Source organism: Wasmannia auropunctata, unplaced genomic scaffold, assembly GCF_000956235.1.
Source record: "Wasmannia auropunctata unplaced genomic scaffold, wasmannia.A_1.0 LD335976.1, whole genome shotgun sequence".
Classification (NCBI taxonomy): Eukaryota; Metazoa; Arthropoda; class Insecta; order Hymenoptera; family Formicidae; genus Wasmannia; species Wasmannia auropunctata.
Genome location: NW_012026914.1, coordinates 1,615,069 through 1,638,194, shown reverse-complemented (window position 1 = coordinate 1,638,194; position 23,126 = coordinate 1,615,069). Strand labels below are relative to the sequence as shown.

Below are 23,126 nucleotides of genomic sequence, written 5' to 3'. Positions count from 1 at the left end.
GTAAAGTATTATGTTTTCGATGGTGAGGGATACAAAGTAAGAGAAGAGTGAAAAGACAAGAGATTACTGGAAGAGCCACGTTTATTATGCAAGCGTGTCCCTTCTTTTTCGTATGCTTGTATAATATGATATTGCGGGACAACCCGTGCCCCTTCGTGCTTCGCGCGCACGTGTTGTACAAATTCTCAGATACGTACTAATATGTATTACGATGTGTTACGTGACAGAAATAACTGTGTGAGTTTGCGAACCGTGTGTCGCGTTGCGAGGGAGATGGGTATGGTGAGATTCTTTATTCGCGTGAAGCCGCCGCCCCCCTTCCCTCCCCGCGCGACGGACCGTCCTCTCGCAGTATAAAATGTATTTACAAAAGAGAATTATAGACCTACGCGGAGTATGCGCTTGTGTAAACCTGTCGATTCCTCCGTGAAAAATCGCGGCGAAACATCGGAAGCAGCGATTTCCTAGCGGTTTCTTTCTTCACTCGCTTCAATTGTAGGGTACTCGCTTCGGATTCCGCGTCGCCTTGCGATCGAGTCGTCGCGATGACGCAGCACCACGCGACACTAATTCGCCGTTCTCGGGCGAAAAGTATCCGCGTGATCGATACGTCCGGGGGGAACGTCCCCTCGCACGGTATCCGCCGTCGTTTTTTTCTTTTTCACAGAGAATCGCTTCTGAGGACGACGAGTTCGTGGACACAAATCCGACATAAAAAACTCGATCTTAATATAAAATTATATACAATGTCGCCCTGCAGATGTAAACGGCACGCGGTATACATTAACATCTCGCTCCGCAAGTTTCGACGTTAATGATCGATTCAACAGCAATGATTGGCACGTACATACTAACGCGGGCGGTGAAAATGACTTCACTATTAATTCGTTTGTGGGAAGACCTACCGCGCATTTGTGCCTGACGGATCGTTTGTTCTTCATCCTTGATCAACAATCATGATTTATCACAGAATAAAATAATGCAAAATAGTCCAAGCGCTAAGCTATTTGTAAATCTGATGGATTAGAATTCAATGTATGTTCTCAATCTCGTCTCTAGATTAAAATCTAACAAATCCTATGATATTTAATTATGAAAGAACAGCGATTGCACAAAATTGCTGATTTCTTTGTATGTTACTCACATGCAGATTTGTCTGCGCATCTAAATATGAGATATAATGTTATTTCCTTGTTTATAATTAACAATCTGTCCCTATATTTTTTAAAGGAAACTTCTTTCTTATACTACGCAAATAATGTCCGAGTACATCATTGTGAAAAAAATTTTAGATCAGTTAAGTTTAATGATATGAAAAATAAAAAAATGTTTTAATATTCGTGACGTTATTGCAAATAATAACTCTCTAGTCTAATAAAATTTTTTTACGCGAAGAAATTTTCAACGTCAGTTATAGATAGATAATCGTAATTTTTAATTTAAAGTCATACAATAGATCTTTAAATCGTAGTCTATAATTTAAAAATTTAAAAAAAAAATAATTGACAACGATAACAAAATAGAAAATATTTGAGCTCAGTTTAATATAATATAAAGATCTAATTATAAATAATGTTCTATTTAACTAGGAATCGCTATATCATAGCGTTGAGGAAATGTACATGATATGAAATCGTTCATAATACTTCACATATTCAATAACGTCAATATTATGTGTTACGGTTAGAAACATAAAGTAAAATACAACCTTCCAATAGGTCAGATCTTAAAGTAAATATATAAAAATGTGAGAAACTGCAACACAGATATCAATATATAAATTTACAATCCGCGGAAACACAAAACTAATATCCATATTGCACAAAAACACAATAAAAAAATTGCCTTTCTAGAAACTCTTGTCTGAGTATTAACTATTAAGTAGAATAATCGACCGTCGAATTGTTTTAACAATTGCACTTCAATGCGTTCTTTGTCTACATTTTTCAGATGTAAGCAATAGTATAAGCGACATGAAGTGAAGTCAGCGGAATTGCTAGAATTCGGTATTGCTTTCTTCGCGTCTTTCGCGAATAATCTGACATCGATAGCGCTCTGCAGTAGCATATCAACAGCACAATTACTATCAACGTGCATACATACAGTTACATAAGATTATCATACAGATAATTTCGATGAATCAGAATTTTTATTAATCCGCCTTAAATGATTTATAAATAGAAAAAGTCGCACTATCTTTCGAAAAAAGTTAACTTAAAATCTGTAACTGTCATATTGACTATTCTAATTGATTTTCTTAATAGTTACATACGTGTCATTGACATTCATAAGCGAGTAGCGGATTAATATAAATCCTGGGTGTAGCGCTTACATGTAAAATGTAATTTTTAACAGCCCCTGCAATCGTTTACAGATCTGCGGTTCACAATGTGACCGGTGTAAAAATGCTCATCCAAAAATACATCGATGAACACGAAATTCTTTCTCCCTTTTTTTTCTTTAGAAATTTCATCTTTTTCAAAAATTTGACGGAGGAAATTCAGCTAAACCCTGATTGCGAAATAACTAAATTAATTAGTTTACCTACATCGTGCAATCGATTACGTTTTGCCACGCCTTTATCGAGAATATAAAATTAAGTACATGTATTTTGTATATCGCCGCAAAAGCGACATTAAATACTGGAAATGATCATTCGATTTTTCTACATGTCCTGCGAACGATCACCGTTGAGGGTCAACTACATTGCAAAAATTAAGGCCTATCTATCTGAAGCTATCTCTGGAACTGTCGGGGATTATCGCGCGGTATGTGACGGTTATCTAATATTTATGAAGTTCTATTGCTTTTCAACGGCGATTCGCGATGATAAGAGGGGTTAATACATAGCTTCAATCGACTATTCGATTGATTGCTTACATACACACGCGCACACATCCACACGCATACGCACATATACACACGTAACTCTGACTCCTTCCAAAAAATGATATGGCTTCTACGAAAATGCGAGTTTCTTGTTCCCACTGATATCGTTTCGCTCATCTCAAAAAAGAAGGATCGATTCAAAGCACCGCACACCCACACCCGCTCGTCCTTCCGATTCTCTTTCCCCCTTAGATAATTCGCTTTAATATTAACACTATTACTTATCAAACCATCGTCTGGCGCACGCGTATCTCTCATATGGCTCTTGGACGGACGGTTTTTGCCATTCCGAACGATAACTCAACCAGCGTGATCGTCTTTGCGTCTCGCTTTTTGCAACGGATCGCCTTTAAGATTTCATCCAGCCGCGCACTACGTTATAATTCGGGGGGAAAAAAAAAGATAATAAGACAACGTAGGATAATCTTTCACGCGTACCCGTTCGAGTGGAACGCGAAGTATGAACAAAGTGTTATTGGTGGTAATCTCAGAAGAATGTTTTGCATCGGGAGAGGAACCAAGACGCCAGTTCGCAATGTGCAATCTGCACGATCCGCAAAAATCGATCTAAAAATGCTCGTGTGTACCTACATCTCACATATTGCGACTTAACAAAGACGTTCAATAGACTCATTGCGGATGCGATGTGGTCCGAGGCCCCCATCGTGACACAACCAGTGGAATATGCATCTCTGCACTCGTTACAGTATACGACTTACATCTATCAACATCGCGCGCCTTATCAGCTTCCTGTTACTTATATAGATATGTATACATGAGTTATATATTAATAAAGACGTAATCTCTCCGACCGTTGCGCAACGCGTAAGCATAAAGCGTCGCGCATGCATTTGATTTGTAATCCCACACTTGGCAGCATATTCGGTTTCACACCGTCTTCTCGCGTCTCCCCCTCTGTCATTTACCCTTTTACGGCATCCTTTTTATACTTTTCTGACATAATTATCTTAGTCGTGAAATTATTCCACGCGTATCACGGATTGAACACGCTCAACTTCGATATGTGGCTGATAAAGAAATAAAAATGCGTGCTCGCTCATTGCATAACGTAAAATGCTTCTTCCAGGAGATTTCTTCCATTGATTATCCCCTCGCACGCGACCTAATTAATTTCTAGATAATTAATCTTGCGCTGTTTGCTTTTGTCTTTATCCGATTTAGACTGTCATTCCTTTATGTTTTTCTTTTCCAAGGAAACTTGAAAAATTCTGGGGATTCAAGCACCTTTGGATAACGAGATTCGCTCTTGTTGCTATTGATCATTACTCCTAACCAGCAGTCGAACCATCACATCCCTGACTCGGCTATTCCTTCGTCATCTGCAAAAGAGATTAAATTAGAAGAAATTCGAATTATGATTGTATAATTGCTGTTTGTCGTGTACATTGCCATCATGCTCGATGCAAGCTACATTATTATTTTTGTGAATGCAAACAAATCAATATTATTTTATAAATAATTAAATTTTTAAATGTACATCTTTTTGAAATAAATTTAAACTTTAAAAAAACATTTAAATATTCTATACGTGGTCTACGAATTAGAAATAATTTAGTAATGTGACAAATTGCGTAGAATAAACTATATGTATCTGAACGAGACAAAATATTAATATCTAATGTATTGCAAACGTATAAAGCAAAATTAGGAAAAATCTGTTATAAATCTTTTTGGCAATTGATCAGTCATTTGGTCATTGCGATTATTTCACTGAAATTTGTATGAAAAATTGTAGTAATCAAGTAATATGTAAATACAGGCAGGTATTCTTATTCGTTAATAAAACATCGGTGATTAGTGAAACATATGCTATTACTTTGTTCTCACATGCAACGTACACGGTTAGTACACAAATTTGGTAGCATCTGCAAAGTATAAAATTCATGCAGGGAAGAAGAAAAGCAACGATCGAAATTACCCTCGATGCAGGAGTCGCTGTCATTCGAAGGTCACCTCTCCTTCTCAGCCTCGGCAGGACTCTTAGTGCTTTCGACCGAGCTTCGATTTTTGCCTGAATACAAAGGTCGCAAAAGATTGCAGAAAGGGAAGGTGTGTGAGTTACTAGGCGGAAGAAGTGATAACATTTTACACACAAGAAGGGTTTTACACCATTGTTTTCAATCAGAGGGTAAAATGACATGTGCTTATAGCCATCACCACCGCCTACACCATAAATAACCAATTAATTTACTTTTGAAATCATATTTCTCCTCACTTAATTTAGTAAAATATTCCGCTATATTTTCATTAATACTATTTTATTAATATTTATGGTAAAATATATTTAACCTATTTTCGTGCAAGGGAAGACTCTGGCATGAGAAAACAACTGATAAATTACAGGTATTCCATTTAGAATCCCTTCCAATACATGCACTACCGATCGACTCCCTTTAATTCCTCAACAATCGAGATTTCGATTACCCATCGTGATGCATTCTCTAAGTCGTTCTTCATTTGATCACCTAACTTATCCCGCAATTGTCTCAATTAATCCAAGATTATTTCGTGAAAGTAATAGAATTTCAAAGCGTACCTTCGAATCCCTGATTGTCATGAATCTCTCGCGGTGGTCCAGTAGTATCCTGTCCCTCCAGAACGGCCAAGAGACACTGATGGATGCAGATATATTGCTGCTCCGTCTGGACCATCCAGACCCGCTCCTTCCTCATCGCCCAGACGATCCCGAAGATATCCACGTATTTCGACACGAGAATTTGCTGCAGTATTCTGTCTAAGGTGATGAAGGTGCCACTACGACCTACGCCAGCGCTGCAATGAACGACTATGGGCCTCTGATCGGGCCTGACGCGTTCCCTGAACGCTCGCACGAACCTCGCCAAGGTTTGCGGTGGACTGGGAACGCCGAAATCCGGCCATGTAGTGAAATGGAAATGTTGTATCACTCTCTTCACATCGCCCTGCGACACGTTATTTTTTTTTTATTTCAGTCAAAGGATTGGAAAAATCAACCACCATGAAGTGTTCTGACAAATCAATTACATATACTTGTTAAGAGTTTGATGGAAAAAGCAATAACTCACTCTGCACAACATGAATTCCGTGATACTCCAATCCGGGTAATGCGTCTCGTTGAGTATCGTGACACAGATATCTCCGTAATAAACCGGCAATGTGTCCATCGGCCAATAATGATCGCACTTTTCTCTGCCCTTCTCGATGCATCTCGTTAACATTACGATTGCCCTGCTGTTGCTTTCCCATACCATTCGCCAGAAATCATCGCGAGTCGAATGCAACGGTCCTTGAGTCACGATAAACTCTCGTGGCGAGTTGTGACCCTGTTGCGCCATAAAATAATGTCAAAGGAATGATCTCGAAATTAAATCGTTCTAAATATTTAGCCGCTTAACTAATTTTAAAAGAGGCCAGTCACGTACCGGAACGTAATTGGCGTTGATATAATCGGAGCCCTCCTCATCATCGACTGGTTGAAGCTTGAATCTACTGTGATCGTACGGTAGAATATTCGTGAAGCGATTCTTCGGCCTATTACAAGGCAAATCTGCCGCAGTGCACGGTTGATCTCGTCCGACGTGCTTCAATTCTTCGAATTCTTCCGAGAACCGGAAATCGGAATCCGCCGACATAGTGCGATAATGCTCGGCAAAATCTTCGACTTTGATGGGCCGACTAAACATAACAGTAAATATTATGTTAATATTATGTCGTATTGCAAATATTACAATTTTTTATTTTCAACTGTAAAGCCCTATCTACATAAGTCGCAAACGCAAAACGCAAACGCAAACGTGGACGTTTCTCTCTTTCTTTTTTTTTGACGTTTCGTTTTTTTTTTTTCCGCGTTTGCATTTGCGTTGTGCGTTTGCGACTTATGATGGGGCTTAAAATTATCCTTCAATACAAATTATTTTTACAATTAAAATTTATCTCTTGAGAATTAATTTTTGTAGATTAAATAAATTTTTTTTTGTCTTTAATTGATTTTATCTTAACAAATTAATTATTATTCAACGTGTGATTACCATAAAATTAAAAAAACGTTTGAAGAAAAATAATTATATATTTTGAAAAAGGTTGACTAGCTTCAAATTAATTGACGAATCGATAACTGAAAAGTTTATAATTTTTTAATATTATCCGTATTTTGAGCAAAATGAATCATCAAGCAAATTTATTGCAATCTCAATTCGGTAAAGTCGAGGTAGAGTATTGTATTTTCTTAGCACCTGGTCTCAATGACGCTGTCCGGCAATGATAAATTATCGGTTGCCCTGGTTTCCGTTGTCTTGCGACCCTGACTTCTTCTCCTTCGCATAAACAGCCCGATGCCCAATAGAAACAGCAGCAACGCTATGGCGACGGTGACACCGACTATGATGGCCGTGTTGTCCTTATCTGCTCGACACGCACAGCGAATTTTGAGTGTTACAGTGAGTCAGACAATCGCTAAGAAGAATTTAGATACGTTCGTTCGTTAAAGAGACGTCACACTTATCACGCGGCGTGGACAAAAGCTTTGAACTTCCATTCCGAAAACTTACCTGCCAGCAGCAATCCTTGGGCAGACATGTACACGAAATAACGAGGCATGAATTTAGCGAGGCTTTCACTACATGCGCAGTGTGCCTCCACTTTACAAGCCAGCTATCGCATCGGATGCATCGTTATTTTTACACATTATCATTATTATTTCTATAAACTTCACGTACATTTAAAAATTTTCACTACTTTGTGAAAGAGGAAGACGGAGATAGTGAAAATGAGAGAGGCATCGGATGCGTTAATGGCGCGCGGCTTTTCTCGCGTCTTAAGACTTTTCACGCGATCGCTCTCACCTGTTTGAATGGGGAAGCTGTAGCTGGTGTCCGTAAATTTGTCCGGCGCTGTAAACGCGCGCACTTTCACCCGATAAGTAGATCCTGACTTCAACGGTCCGTTACAGTATCCAATTTTGTTGTCGCAGTTCTCGGAGCCGATCGTAAAGTCCTCCACGGATCCATTTTTGAAAGGGTAATACGGCTCCATTACCTAGAGATTTTATTACAAAATATACATTTTATTATAAGATAATTGAGTAACTTGCTAGTCACGTTGAAATAATACGTAAGCATTATACGTTTCTGTTCTGATAAAATTTTTCTCTAACATTATAATCTAGTGTGTTTAAATATTATAATAATTAGTTAAAATATAATTTCTCTTTAAGTGCTATAATTAAATGAAATCAATCGTTCTCCTAATTTATTTCTTTCGTGTGCACCTTGTTTTCTATATTTTCATAATATTTAATTTATATATAAAATATTTTTACGATTAAAGAAGTTTTTTCAAAAATAAGAATAAAATAATTTAAATAAAATCATTAGAATAAAATAAAGCAACTGTTTTTCTACAAATTACGAATTTATCTATACATATATATCGTTTTCATAAACACCTGCATGAACATCTTCTTTGTATTTGAAATTAAAATATTTAAAATATCCATCATTGTATCTTCTGAACTTGTTCATAACATAAAATACGATCACATTTTTTGTGCTATACATCCAGCGACGAACTTTGCTTTTTCCTTGATACGCAATAATGGAACGTTAATATTAACATTGGTAATATCGTACGAAGAATCGATTAGAAGACCGCATTCGATTAGCATAATATCGTTGAATAGTCCATTAATATCACGTATAATTTTTAAGGTTGAGACAATCTGCAGTACGTTTTTATAAACTCATTATTTTCGGATAATTGAGAAAGAATAAATAAGAACACTCATAATAACGTTATAAAAAAAGAACGTTATAAAAAAAGAGATTAAAATACGTTTAAAGTTTTGTAAATTGTAATAAATTCGGTTTACACGCACTGCTTTTTCTTTCCGCGATCATAGCAACATGTAGACAATTAAATACAATTCCACTATTACAATTTTTTTAATGTTCATATCACGATGATCACATCTGCTCCTTTGCAGATTCAGATCGCAACTAGATTAGACGTATCCTTCGTTCCGCGTATAACGCTCTGGTGGCAGCCTACGGGCTATGATTGCGGATCTACGTCATAACGCATACATTTTACGACAACTGTCCATGATCTTGCAAGTCAATAAGTACAGCGCGGCGTATAATGTGCTGCATTGATTATCTTAAACGATTCGTTTTACCGCTTATCCTCCTGGTGTATTTTGTACGTATTGAATTGAGAATAACATTGTGAATTTATATTGTGACACAAATATTTTTATTGTACATTTATTTTATCGATTAAATTTAATGCTGCATCAGTTTTAAAATATTCATTTTATGTAATATTAAATATATATTTTTTTACAATCTGCCGCTTAACTTACGAGCAGACTTAAAAATTATTCGGAATTCTACACGATGAATATTAAATCTTGTGAAAAAACTATTTTGTCTCAATTAAATCTACATACTTCGTAATAATGATTATACAAAAATTGTGCAATAAGTTAGCAATAAAGTTTTTACCTGATAGGGTGGCCAAATGCTGTAAGCCTGGACGTCCCTCCAACTGGGCATCTCCAATCCAGAAGCGTTCTTACTGTCGTCTTCAGCAACAATGACGCTGTACGACGTGACCGCGCCGTTCTGCTCGCTGAAGTAGTTTTTCCTGAATCTGATTTGAATTGTCGTGCTGCTTCTACAGACTTCGGTCGGTACCACTTGCGTGGACGGCTTCGGCGGCGCCAATATCGGCATCTTTTGCTTCCACATTGCCTCAGGACCAAAGCCGATCTTCGTTTCCGCTTGAATCCGGAAGATGTAAGACTTGCCCGGTATGAGAGATTTGATGACGCCACGGAACTCGTTCGGCCTGAAGTCCTGCATCTGGGTGTGGGTCGAGCCCTAATGGGACCGCGAGAAAACACATCCGTGTTATTTAAAGCGCTGTCTGACATATATTTATTTCTTCGACGCGCAACGAAATAATACGAAATAGCTTTATCCGTTGTAATACGTTTCACGTTTTTTAAATTGTTTTTTTTTAATTGTAGCGCAAACGCAAATTTCTCAAGCATATTTAAAAGGGGTTCTTACTTCTAAACCGTAAGTGATAGTAAATTTTCTAATGATGCCATTTTGCTCCTGGCTCGGCAGAGACCACACGAAGCTGATGTCGCTCGGTTGAATGTCGATAGGGTGGAACCTCTCCACCTTTCCTGGATACGACTCGCTGGTGGTAAAGCTGGCGCTGAGCGGATTCGAGACTCTCAAGTAAGAGGATTCTGTGCCCGAACGTACAACCAATGTAAACGTATAATTTCTATGCGGCTTCAGATCATAGATGGTGATCACGTTGACCGAGGTTATATTTTGGATGTAGTTCCCTTCCGTATTTATGTACTGTACTTCAAAAGTATCGTACTCTCCGTGCGGGATGTCCCAGGTCAAAGTGATCCTCGTATCATTTACGTCGAGCGCGTGAATCGCAGTGATCGGTTCAGGATCTAAAAATTACATTTATCTTCGGGCTAATAAAGAGAGACGGTACGAACAAATGCCTGGCCGTTTATTACGTGAATATTAAAAGAAGATTTTTGTTTGCATAAAGATAAACATTTAAATATATGATACATATTATATATAATATATAAATATTAAATAGACATGGGGCTATGAAAATTTTGTCGGTATAAGAGATGAAACATAATGCGATATTATTACTCTTATAATATTTAATTCCTTCACTGCGATCTTTTCACAGTTATTACTTGTAATTAATTACGATGTTATATCACGAAATAAAATAGAGATGTAATTAGAATCTCAAAAGAGAAAATATAATGGTGCCATGCTTCTAAGTGGATTATCTGCGAATTCGTACAGTCTTTAAGTACGTTTTACGTTAGATACGGAAAAAATATATATTAAAAATGTCACTCCATTTTTAATTACTGTAAACACAGTTTAAGCAAATGTAGCGTTTTTAATTTTCGAGAATTGCTTCACACTGTATCTCGTGGATACTCACAGAGTCGGTCTTGCCGGAGGAGAGGTCTGCTCTCGACATTATCGCTTACTGTCCAAACAGTCACATTGTACAGTTTGCCGGGTGTTAATCCAACAAATGAAACCTTGGTGTCAACGTCATCCACCATACGCTCCTTCGTGGTGTTATTCTCATCGCTAATCCTGAACCGGTAGAGATTGAACCTCGAGGATAGAATCGGCGTCGGCGTATATCTTAACGTCAACGATCCTGGTTGGTCCCGGTCGACCACTACGACGACTTCGGACTGGATCAGTGGCACTAGATTTCAAAGTTTCGTTTTTTTTTTTTTTTTTTTTTTACCTAGTTACCAGTCGACACCTACCGCACGATCTTAATCGTTCTTAACTGCCCGTTAGATTTCAAAGAAAATCATTAAGCCGTTATAAAATTCCGACAGACATGATGAAATAATAGAGAAAAGCACACGATAATACGAGCAGGTTTAATAATAACTGGCAGTTAGAATGTCGCGTATATCTATTAGTCACGCTCAGGTGAAATCTGTTAATGAGCTGTTAAAGAGCGAGAAAAATGATGGCTACATTAATACGACTTCACTCGTCGTCGATGTTGAGTGAAATCGATCTCACTCACTCGTTCTTGTAGTTAAATTGGTGATGTCGCTGACTAGATCATACGAGATCGTGTAGACGACGAAGAAGTACTGCACTCCGGGCATCAGGTCGCTCACGAGGATCTTCTCGGTTTGCACAGAGTTCTCTTCGAAACTGACGTCGGGTACGTCGTTGGTCTCACTGACGTTTTTCGTCCTGGAGTCTTCTGGGTTCTCCACCGGCCACCATCTTATAACGTAGGTCTCGATACGACCCTCGGGACGCGGCCACTCGAGAGTTACATTGGTGGAGTCGATAATCGGGGTGATATTTAGAACTGGATTAGGCCCTAAAATGACAAAGGAAATATATTTATATCTAAGCCTGAGTTTCAGGTCGCTGTTTAATTATTTCAATCATATCGATCGTTATCAAAAAAATTATGTAACAGTTGTCGATGTACTTACTGACTGTGTGATTCACTTGCAACGGATACAAACTCTCGACGCCGTAACTGACGGTGTTCACTTGTATGGTATATCTCTCGCCGGGCGTCATATCCGCCACTTCCGCTTCCGTGTCACGAACGCTGGGAAGTTTGACCCACCTTGGATCGTCTTCCGTACGATATCTGATGGAGTACTCGGTGAATATCGAGTCCGTCGGCGCTTCCCAATGCACGACAACGGTGTTGCTCGTGACTTTTTCGATACTGAGATTCTTCGGTGGATGAGGCACTAAAAAAAGTAATTTAACGAATTGTTATTATTAAATTGAATAAACTTTTACGGTTGAACGAACGATAATGATGTGAGAAGCCGATTAAATTTATTACTTACGAACGGCTTGCAAGTAGTCGTGCGGTTCGCTCCGAAGTCCATGACTAATAGCAAAGACCTTGACCTCATATGCCGCACCAGGATACAGATCTTCCAAAACGATATGCGATTCCGTAGTCAGAGTGGTTGCACTTTCTCCAGTGTCATTTCTGTTGTGGGTCACTTCGAATTTCTCCTGTTTAGAATTGACATCGCTCTTCCAGGAAATATTTAAACCTTTCTCAATAGGTTTCAGATCTTCGATTACAGGACTAGCTGGACGTGTCGCTTGGTACAGGACGGTTTCGTTCGACTCGACTTTATTGCTAATCGCTTGAACGATTATGGAATAATTTCTTCCGGGTAGCAGAGCTTCCAGCGTGACCTATCGATTTTACAATTATGAAAGAAATGAACGCGAAGAAACACTGCGCAAGATCTTTCTCGTTTAATAGCAACACACTTACCTTTGTTTTATCAGTCGTCAAAGTATTACTATCACCACCGATCGTTGTTTCCACTTCATGATATTGTAGCTTGTAACTATCCTGCGTACTGGAATTCTCTGGACTCCACGAGACTTCTACCATACCAGTTTTCTCGTCGATCACCGCTCTGAGATCGTGAACAGGCAGCGGCTCTATAAGTATGAATAAAGAATGAAGAAATAACTGTAAATAATTATGAGCGATGCTATCTTCGGTGAGAGTGCTACGTTAAGGGAAATGGACACGTACTCAGAGTGACGTCTCCACTGGCCGGCCAGCTGGTGACTTTGCCAGAAACCGTCTTCACTACCACTTGATATGTTTTGCCAGGCTCCAAGTCCTTGAACTCCCATCTGTTCTCGTCGTCCCGGTTTCGCGTGACTGGCGCAAGCCTCCTGTTACTACCGAGCGATATTTGATACTTGTCGAATTCGGATGTTCCGTTGGGAGGATTCCAAAACATGCGAAAGGAAGTCGATGTTACAGAGGTTTTGTCGAAGGTCACGTTGAGCGGACGCAACGGTACCGTACGATACTGTGCTGTTGTGGGCGCGGACGTTTCATCTTCGGAAACGGTCTGTACGGAAATGTTGTACGCTCTACCTATAACCGGAAATACCAACAATTTAGAGTTTATATACTTTAGAGGAATAAAACGCGTTCATATTTTTACGAAATAAATAGCTTCTTTTCGAATTATTCTATTAAATTTTTTTCTGTTGCACAATTTTACTGCTTTCTAAAAAATCGCACCACAGATACCAGTTGTGATAACGAATCCCGTTGCATATAATTAGACGAATTAAATATCTGTATATTAAATACAGAGAACACAAAACGTTTAATGTACTTTTTAATTAAATTTAAATAATCACTTTTGTAATTATTTGTCTTATCTATTAAATAAATTATAATTTCTAAGATAAGAAACTTTTTTTGACAAGCCTATATTCACGTTCTACTTAGTAGACCCAATTTTTTTGATGATAAAAGAGATAAATATTGATACAATTGTGGAATCCATTCGTATTGCAACTCATGCATTGCTCTATTTACAGCAGATGCATACTTTCTCCGCGATTCTACTTCAGATAACTTCGTTTCGTACGGCTAGAAAAAGGGAACATAGTCGATTTGATTTCGACGCGAAAGTAACGCATATGAAATTTGTTTGTATGCAATTTAAAAAATTTCTGCTCAAAATCAATTTTTTTTTTAAGCAGAATATATTTGGAAACACGTAATAGCATCTGGTTTATTTACTGTGTCCGATAGTTTCGTAATATGAGCTTGTGATTACATGACAGCAACTGACCTGGAACAAGTCCTTTGAAAGCTGCCTGTGCAGGTCCAGGTGGCTCGCCTTCCTTCTCCACATAGAGAACGGACTCTATCGCGTCAGATGGGTCTATGCTAATTTTGTAGTGTGTGTATATTCCGGCCGGATAAGGCGGTTGCCATAGTACCAGCAGCGTCGTCTCGTTCCTGAACCAGACGATGAACTTTCCCGGGATGTTTGGCTCTATAAATAATCCCAACGCTAGTACACGTATCGATCTTTGTGAAATATTTATAGTTCGCTAGATATTGATATACTTGTCGTAAAATTCCTGCTGGTATAAGCGACGCTTTCTTTGGCGTCCAATACGGTGAAGAGTTGAAGCGAGTACGTCGCACCAGGCGTGAGATCACGTAGTGTGTAGGGCACCGAGTCAACGGGGATGACGGTGGTCTTGGGATTTCCGGTATCGCTGAAGCTCTGCGTCCGCAACCGGAAACCGGAATAATTCCCCTGGGCCGGAGGCGACCAATATACGATCGCGGTCTTCCCATTTCGTACCGACACCGTCAAGTTTGACGGAGGATCGGGTGCTATAATGAATTAAATTACATTAATTGCCTCTCCCGAGAAACTAGCAGCAAGTCAAGCAACCGTTTGTTGTAACTTTGCGTTTGCATTTATAATTGTTTAATCATTAATTTAAAAATTCATCAAAATTATTAAGATAAACCGCATGTAAATCACTTTGATAATAATAATAGCTACAAAAATAAAATTTATTTTAGGAAAAAAAAGGTACTGTCAGAAATCTCGGTCAGATAAACAGAATCAGATTACATACGTGTCGTAATTGACGCAGTCCACGTCAACCAATCGTGAAGAGTGCTGTTGCTGTAGTACAGCCAGTACTCGTATCTCGTGCCAGGTAGGCCGTCCCTGAACTTTATGACATCACCTATGTCGGTGGCGGCTATGGTGGTGTTTGGCGGTGGAGAGCCAACGGGTGGGCTGTAATCCAAACGGTACCAGGAACCACCCTGGCTCAGATTACCCGGTATCTCGATCGCGAGATCGGCCGAGTACGTGACCTGAGGTGAAACACACAGGATCGCCGTTAATTTGCGCGCTCGTATCATCATTCGCTTAATTAATAACTCCGCGGCATTAATTTAACAGTATGTTGCGGTATTAGTATACGAAAGAAAAAAAAATAATGCAACGTAGGTACATCATGCCGTCGCATTAAATTTTGCTAACGATTACATGGATAGCAAAAAATATTAAGAGAATATTCATTTTATTTATTAAAAATAGTTTTGCTGATTCTGCAAATTATTTCGCTACAAATAACAAATTTCTTGTTTTCCCATCGAAATACATTTGCTAGAATATTTCATCAACAAATTAATTTTTTTTACGGCAGATCCATAATTCTACGAACAAATTTACACAGCAGAATTTTTTAATTAAAAAAAACACATTTTATTATAATATCCAATAATTGGTAAGAAAGCTTTAATTGCATCGAATATAAAGTAGCAGTAACGGTTCTACGACGGCAAATTTCCTTTCCTCCGCGCGTGTATGTGGGTTATTAATTTATAATTGAACAGATACTGCACATGCGTACATGTAAGTTAATTAGAGCGAGGTATTAAGAGATTCGATTACGTTTGAATAGAATTGGATTATGCAGCGTGTCCTTATGCAACAACCTAGTTCTATGAGAACATGCGTACGTCTAACTGTTTCGGACTCATCTTGACGCTTGTATGCCTTTACTAGCTTCGCCACGCAATGTCGTAACCGTGATCCGCGGGTCGAGCTCGTGTTGGTAAGGACCCGTTATGAATCAGCGGTGTATCTTGAATTTCAAGGTTCTGGCGTGTCCTTAAAGTTAATCAAGAAACTGCAAGAGGGTCATTTTATCGCGTCTCATCAATCCCTCCCATCTATTTTTATTTTCGCCGATGTAAAGATAATACCTAACGATAGCAAGAAATTTCTGCGCTCTCGTAGTAGTAACGGTTGATTCGATACGTCTGATTCTTGCGCGATACCGTGATTCCCACAGTGTGAAACGGCTCTAAGTTTATGGGCGGCTTTTAACGAGGCCCACGACCTCCGTTCAGCGCTTCGCTTTCTCCATCGCGAAATATTGGCCATTAACTTGCGAATGCACGATCCGTCCGGCTCCCTTGTACCAGAGACGTTTTTGCTTATTTTTCCAACCGCGTGTCTAACCGCGTGGCAACACGCGTTTAGTCACTAAATCGTTTCTCAGACAAGAAATTTTTTAAAATCTCCCCCTAATGCATTGAGGTTGTTCAACGAAACAAGTTATTTTAATTAAATTTATGACACAATATATAATAATATGTGCACGAGATTTTTGTGAATCAGAGAAAAGTTGATTTATCCAGTGTTAATGCCAGAAATGTCTCACACAAGGTACGAGAGAATAAAGTGATAGTTATGGGAAATCATGCGAACGGTATGTTGATTTTAAATCGATGTTACTCGCGGTTACTCACAGCTATGAATTCTTACGAACTACAGGCAGACAGCATATGTGCACGACATATACACTGGGAAGCAATGCGTTCCCAGACGTGGGAAAGATTGCAGACCTATAACGCTGCCGCTGACACGTAATAGAGAGCTCTCTACAGCCGATGTCCAATATACCATGCTATTCAATATTCAATAGGAAAATTTTATTTGTAGAAAAAAAGTGCCGCTGTTCAAAAGTTATTAAGACATATTTTCTTTTACTAAATCCTCTTATTGAATACATTATTTTATAACGAATTGTACGCAAGCGAAAAAATCTGTGATATATATCGAATATAAAAAGAAAAGAGATACAATGGGGGAGAATTGCCGTAATCAAATCTCGTTTAAAATTGTCAGAGGAATAATTTGTCAATCATTAATATCCATTTACGATAATCGGTATGACAGGAAAATCGTTTAAGGTACGAGAAAAATTAAAAATTACTTGATTTCTCAATAAATCTTAATGTTACTAATTGACGCGTCTAACTTGTCAATAAATCAGTTACTTTATACATGAAAACTCAAAAGCAATGTTGATGAGGTTGGAACTATTGATATGATGAATCTTTCAACATCCATTCGAGGTTTAAAGTGACGAAATCGCTTTTCCTACAACCGCGCACGACAGTGAGGTGCATATTGATCCCTGCTCCATCTCCCTCTATCGCAACGTCTCTTTTCCCGCCTTCCCTTCGTTTCTCTCAATCGTACCCCCCACGGGCAGCCTATCCCTCGTGCCTGACGTCGCACGGACGATGACAAAAACTCCTAATTGTACAAAGAAGGCACGAATAGCATGCCGGCTTGGCAGAGATAATCGAGAAATACGTGGCTGAGGCACGCAAGAATTTCGTTTGCCCCATGCTCCCGAAGGGAATAAATTCACTCTGCGGTTGAAGATATTTGCCGCGCGATGATTAAACGCGGCGTGCCGACAACATGGTAAATTACGCGGTACATTTCACAAAAAGCGATAAAAAAATTTAATGATTCGGAGATTCAGTGATAGGTCGCGGCAAAAAGAGGTGTTTGAATTTTTTGCGAAAATACGTTTTGTATTCGCAGAGAGAATCGTCGTTGGCATTTAAAAACCGCATTCGAAATATATTTATTTTAATCTCTTACAAATTTATACAAACGAAAAGTGATAAGCAAATATTAATTTGGTCTGCAGATCCGTCATTCGAGACAATCATAATTGCAAATGTAACTCTGTTATGATTGAATTACATATGACACACAATATCGCAACGCAAAACATGTATGAAATGACTTATTCTACAGATATCTGTCACAAGAAAATAAAACAACGCTGAATAAACCAATGCAGTTATATTTATATAATTTTATTAAATTGTTATGAGAAGTAAAAGACTGCATTCTAATATTCATATCATTTATAATATCGCTCCAAAAATACTTTAACATTTCTTTCTGCATAGCTACATCGAGTTTCAAAGTAGGTTTTATATCGTGAATGTCGCTTCAGAAATACCTCGACATTTCTTTCTGCATAACTACGTCCCAATATTAAAGTAGTCTTTTATCTTTTTCTAACACATTTTACATACTGGAAAGTTTGAGCTGTAGTAACACATCATGTATGTCGCTTCAAAAATACCTCGGCATTTCTTCCTACATAACCGCGTCCAATTTCAAAGCAACGCTTTTAATTTTTTTCCTACCGTACTTTATTGGAATGTTCGATTTAAGTGGCAACGATGGCTTATCGCTTCCAGTCGAGATTTTGAAAGTAGAAAGTAGCATCCAGCGACTTTCCGTGAAGTATACACGGCGCTCGATCGCATGTTCGAGGTCTAGCGTGCGCGTCACTTCCGGTTGACCGTTGTCATGCGGCTAGCGTATTTCCGACCTTGCGAGCGATTTTCGCGTTCAACGTAGTACGTGGAAGTAGGTGGAAGAGGCGGAAGTAACGTGACTGTGACACCCCATCGGCAACGCGTCCGTGACACTTTGTAATTAATATGTGCCGTCCATTACCCGTTCCTAATTTACTTCGGTATCCTGTTATTATGGTATAAACAAGCTTTGCTTCCTTTTTCTTTAAGCGGATATCTTTAGCGCGTCAAAATTTGATGAGTTTGAGTTGCTTAAAAAAATTCTTTTGAAAATTTGATTTTTCTGTGTTATACACAACGTTTGAGCAATCAGAAGAGAAGTTTCCTTTTCTTATATTTAAAATATTATTTTGAATACTGATGATTTTTAAACAAGTTGTTCAGGAGATCATCCAAGATAATATTGATTTCAATAAAATAAGTATAGCAAGCATGATGAATCATGATTACTTGTCATCCGGTACATTATGTCGACATCGGAATTGACTGACTGCATCCTCCACCACATTCGTATCATTGCGGTATCACGCATTTATCTTTGTCGGTATCGTCATATCCTCCATTCTCAAAAAGTTATTTCTATTAGCAGAAACTATTTGTGAAGTTGCTAAAAAAAAAGTATTAACTAGCTACTGTTCGAGAGACTAGTACTATAGAAGTTCTCGGGTCTATGCCCTCGACTTTGCTTTGTCCCAATCCGAGAATAAAGAGGAGATATATTTTTGTTGGAAATCCCATTTTCAATTTTACGCATTAGCTATGAATTGCAGACTGGTCGATACAAAGCGCGACAGAAATCCAATATTCCCTTTGTCTCACAAGCTAGAACGGCAACAAACGTACACATACGCGTGGAACGCATTCTGGTTCACGAACGTACTCCGAATTCGTAAATAAGTGAGACCGTGATCGTGCATAGAATAGTAGAAACAAGCGGACAAAACCGACGAGTCTCGCGGGGGAAAAAAATTCCAGGCTTAAACGTGGGCAAACAACGCCTGGGAACGTAACGAAATAAACGCCCGGAGGCTGTCCTCACAGCAGCTGTAAAAATGAGGCCGGTTTATGAACCGCGAAAGTAACGGCGGCAACGCTCGCGGATATTTCGATAGCGCATAAAATGTATATCGTCTCGTTTTGCTAATTTTACAAAATTTATAAAGGTAAGCGACATGTGCTCTTATCCTGTTCCATCCTGTGTCCTTGTTACGAGCGTACTCGGAAAAACATTGAGCGTATCGTAAATCCAACGATCGTTTTATTCGCACAAAGAGAATAAAGAGAGGCGCTCGTTTCGAATGTGCACTTGGAAGATTCTAAGTAGCTCGCGTGCTTCGCCATTTTTACCCCTTGCAAAACCTGTTGCACGACCTTGTTCGATTCGTGCACGGTGGCCTTCCCTTTCTTCCCTTTTAATCGCCATTCAGTATCCTCACGTCTATTTTTAAACAATTATATATGTATATCTCCCTCTTTTTAAGCTCCGTTGGACGAAGTCTAACTGCTCCTTATTTGTCGCGCGATAATATTTGTGTCACACAAAAATGTAATGCGGGTACATGCAATGCGCCAAGCTGGGGAAAAGCTACATACTTATAAGAAGCTATTTATAAAGTTCACTATTTCGGAAAATTATGATGTAAATGGCGTGCAAGGCGCGCTTCACGATAATTAAATGATGCGTGATTAATTAAACGGGAGTACTCAATTTGCTAATGGCCGAACAATTAAATATAATAATAACAGCGAGATAAATCGGCGGTATAGTAATGAAATGCATGTTGCTCTTAGATAATCGCCACCCTGACATCGCACGCACGTCTCGCGTGACAAACTCTACCCGCCGTTATCGATCGTCATTTGTCAAAACGGATTTAATATGTTTTTAAACGTGCTGAACATATAATATATCTATACATATGTATTAAGATTAAAACAAAGGGTTTTATAAAAAATATATTTTAAAATAAGATACTTTAAAATATAAATGTTTCAATTTGAACGAAAACAATGATTCTCGAGCATTGTTTAACTTTGATTCGACGTTCAAAGATTTGACAATTTCTAATAAATCAAACGTCAAGGAAAATTCAAGCGAGAATAACATTCATTAGTAAACAGAATGTTCTTGTCCTTTTCTTCTTATAATATACATTGTCTAGCTTTATTTTACTTGAATACTTATGGGTTTAAAATTTTTTCGAATGTAATTCTACGATCTCGAAAAGATCCTTATAATTTATTTAAATTTGAGCAAAAAATCTGAATTATTCAAATTGTTCGACTGCTCGGGGAATTTCGTGCCAATAACACATTCTGCCGGGTGTGACACAGCATTTTAGAACGTACCGCGGATATTCTATTGTACCCGTTCTACTAGCAAATTGCTCGCGGATGCGTATATTGTACGTTTACATTTGATCCACCACAAATCGACCCACATTCTCGTGTATCGTCTGCGAATACAAGCGCAGCGTTTCTTGCACCAGCACGCAAAACGAGTAAGGTTGGAAATTTACAGCTAGACGTTGTATTAACGCTTCGATCCGGCTCTCTCTCTCTCTCTCTCTCTCTCTCTCGGCCGATTATGCAACTTTTACAACATGTAACGCGCGTCGCGTGATCATCCTGTTACATTGTCCGCGTCATTGACGAAGCGTGGCACTGAAGCGGCCATTTGGGACGCAGCAGGAAGAAAAGAACGATCGGTAATGACCGTAATGCAATTACCGTGTAATTGGGAACGGAATCATCAACGATAATTTCCCACTGACGTGTTGCCGAGGTCCGCTTGCGAGCAAATCGGAAACGCGACGGGGCTGTTAAACAGAAATTTCGTCTCGGTCGTAATGTGCGCGGCGTTAAAATCTCTCTCGTTCGCCAGTCATCGCATTTTCACAACGTGAACGAGATAGCGACGAGCCTGACATTTCTTATCTTTGTCGGAACATAATTTCATATTTTTAGCGCGCACTATTTATTATACAATCGGCGAATATTCTTATTGTGAACTTGGAATTAATTTCATCGAAACGATCGGACTGTATAACCACGCGATTGTACGGACGTCGGCGAAAAATCCTTATCAACCAGGCGCGCTCGTAACGACATTCCGTGCGGCGATAACGTTGCTTGTGTTTAGCTATCGCTCGGTAATCCGTTTTCAGTATTACTTTTTCCCGCGCACATATAACATACAGAGTCGGAAATACGGAGTCTTAACGGTAAAAATATTAAAACGGTAAAAAAAATTAGGCGCTCGAATATTCTGTTAGCTCGGATAAATGCAGCGGAAAATGACGCTTCTGGAAACAACGGCGAAATAATATGTCCAATGAGCAATATGTCACGTACGTGTTAAAAACAAACGACTTATCTTATGATAATGTGTCCGACCAATTTTTTCTTCCGAAGAAACGTACGATAAATACGGCGTGCCATATCGAGCGTAATGTAACGCCTCATTAACGTGTTGGCAGATCGCTTTGATATTTTTTTTGTAGGGACAACTAAAAGATGAGACCGGTTGTGAAACCATTTTCTGCGTTAAAACAAGCTAAAAGAATTCATTGTCGATCGGCGTACTTTGTGTTTATGTTAATTATTACAATTCGTTAATTACATATTTTCTTATATCATCTAATATCATTTTAATTCGTTAATTAAATATTTTCTTCTTCACAAAAATAGCAAAAAGACACGTTGATCGTCATGTATGTAATGTAAAAATATATGTTTCTGCATTCCAAAATCTAGAAGAATTAACGTTTGCAATTGTTTGCCAGCTAGACAAGAAACTGTTAGACACATGTTTGCAATTATAGACTGAAAATGAGCCGCGACGCATCAAGCTAATGGTATGCTAATCGCATTGTATTCTTACACGCATGTGAATGTTATACCAACGCATCGTTGTTACGTGTGAAATGTATTTTTCTTTGATTTATATAGACAAAACGGAGATGTGCAATAAGTAGTAAGTAAAGAAGTCACTTATTATAATTGCTAGCGAGTATAGAAATGTTGTTTTCCCCATAATAGCCGGCATTGTTAGAATTTCAATCCACCGAAGGAATTTATTACCTCAAGCTTATCCGCGAGTACCGATAGTTCCCGAGAGAAATACATTGACTACAACTGTCGTGGAATTTAAAAAAAAGCAATTTACGCGAAACGACATATATATCTGCCAAAAAACGACTGCAATTCCTCGAATCCATCGATTACATAACGAAGGAATCGCATTTATCTGTAAATCAAGCTTCTGGCGAAGAAGATTCATCTCGAATCGCTTAGTTATTCATAGCCACGATTCTCTCGGCTGTTGCTAGCGAAGAAAAATAAAGGTATGATAGCATCTCGAAGATGCGTCTGGCAATAACATGACATTTGCATAAATTCCATCTTCGTCCCGATCCGATATTTTTCATAGTTGCAATCCAACGCGAGATGCGCACCTGACGTGCGCGGCGTGCATTCGGTACACCGCAGAATAAACCTAGATAAGGATCCGCGTGCACTTAACGATCTCGCTTCCTGTTTACCGCCAAATGCCCGCGGCTTCTTCGGCGGTAATTCGAGCCTTTGCGCGGCCACGGCGAATCATTGTGAAGAAGCATTTACCTGCGCTGTGATTGATGATTGCGTAACCC

The 23,126-nt window shown here is 38.8% G+C and overlaps 1 protein-coding gene and 1 long non-coding RNA gene across 6 annotated transcripts in view; one reads left to right on the top strand and one right to left on the bottom strand.

Moving 5' to 3' along the window:
* Positions 1-63: 63 nt before the first annotated feature.
* The window catches only part of LOC105454766 (tyrosine-protein phosphatase 10D), a 34,304-nt gene continuing 11,241 nt past the window's right edge, over positions 64-23,126 (bottom strand). The window contains exons 2-20 of one of the 5 annotated variants that reach the window (XM_011697634.1): positions 14,898-15,144; positions 14,371-14,646; positions 14,090-14,296; positions 13,024-13,377; positions 12,754-12,926; positions 12,308-12,671; positions 11,936-12,205; positions 11,509-11,817; positions 10,894-11,172; positions 9,960-10,369; positions 9,390-9,767; positions 7,731-7,923; positions 7,437-7,451; positions 7,122-7,290; positions 6,312-6,564; positions 5,955-6,212; positions 5,447-5,831; positions 4,829-4,921; positions 64-4,229 (exon numbers count right to left, since the gene is read on the bottom strand). In XM_011697634.1, the coding sequence (XP_011695936.1) occupies positions 4,860-4,921; positions 5,447-5,831; positions 5,955-6,212; positions 6,312-6,564; positions 7,122-7,290; positions 7,437-7,451; positions 7,731-7,923; positions 9,390-9,767; positions 9,960-10,369; positions 10,894-11,172; positions 11,509-11,817; positions 11,936-12,205; positions 12,308-12,671; positions 12,754-12,926; positions 13,024-13,377; positions 14,090-14,296; positions 14,371-14,646; positions 14,898-15,144 (4,602 nt within the window). In that variant the 3' untranslated portion in view covers positions 64-4,229; positions 4,829-4,859. The remainder of the gene's footprint in view (positions 4,230-4,828; positions 4,922-5,446; positions 5,832-5,954; positions 6,213-6,311; positions 6,565-7,121; positions 7,291-7,436; positions 7,452-7,730; positions 7,924-9,389; positions 9,768-9,959; positions 10,370-10,893; positions 11,173-11,508; positions 11,818-11,935; positions 12,206-12,307; positions 12,672-12,753; positions 12,927-13,023; positions 13,378-14,089; positions 14,297-14,370; positions 14,647-14,897; positions 15,145-23,126) is intronic. The other 4 variants (XM_011697636.1, XM_011697635.1, XM_011697639.1 and 1 more) reach the window with 4 other exon arrangements.
* LOC105454765 lies at positions 7,837-9,487 on the top strand. Its single transcript, XR_975052.1, has 3 exons — positions 7,837-7,905; positions 8,870-9,084; positions 9,397-9,487. It is a non-coding gene; the product is annotated as an uncharacterized LOC105454765 (long non-coding RNA).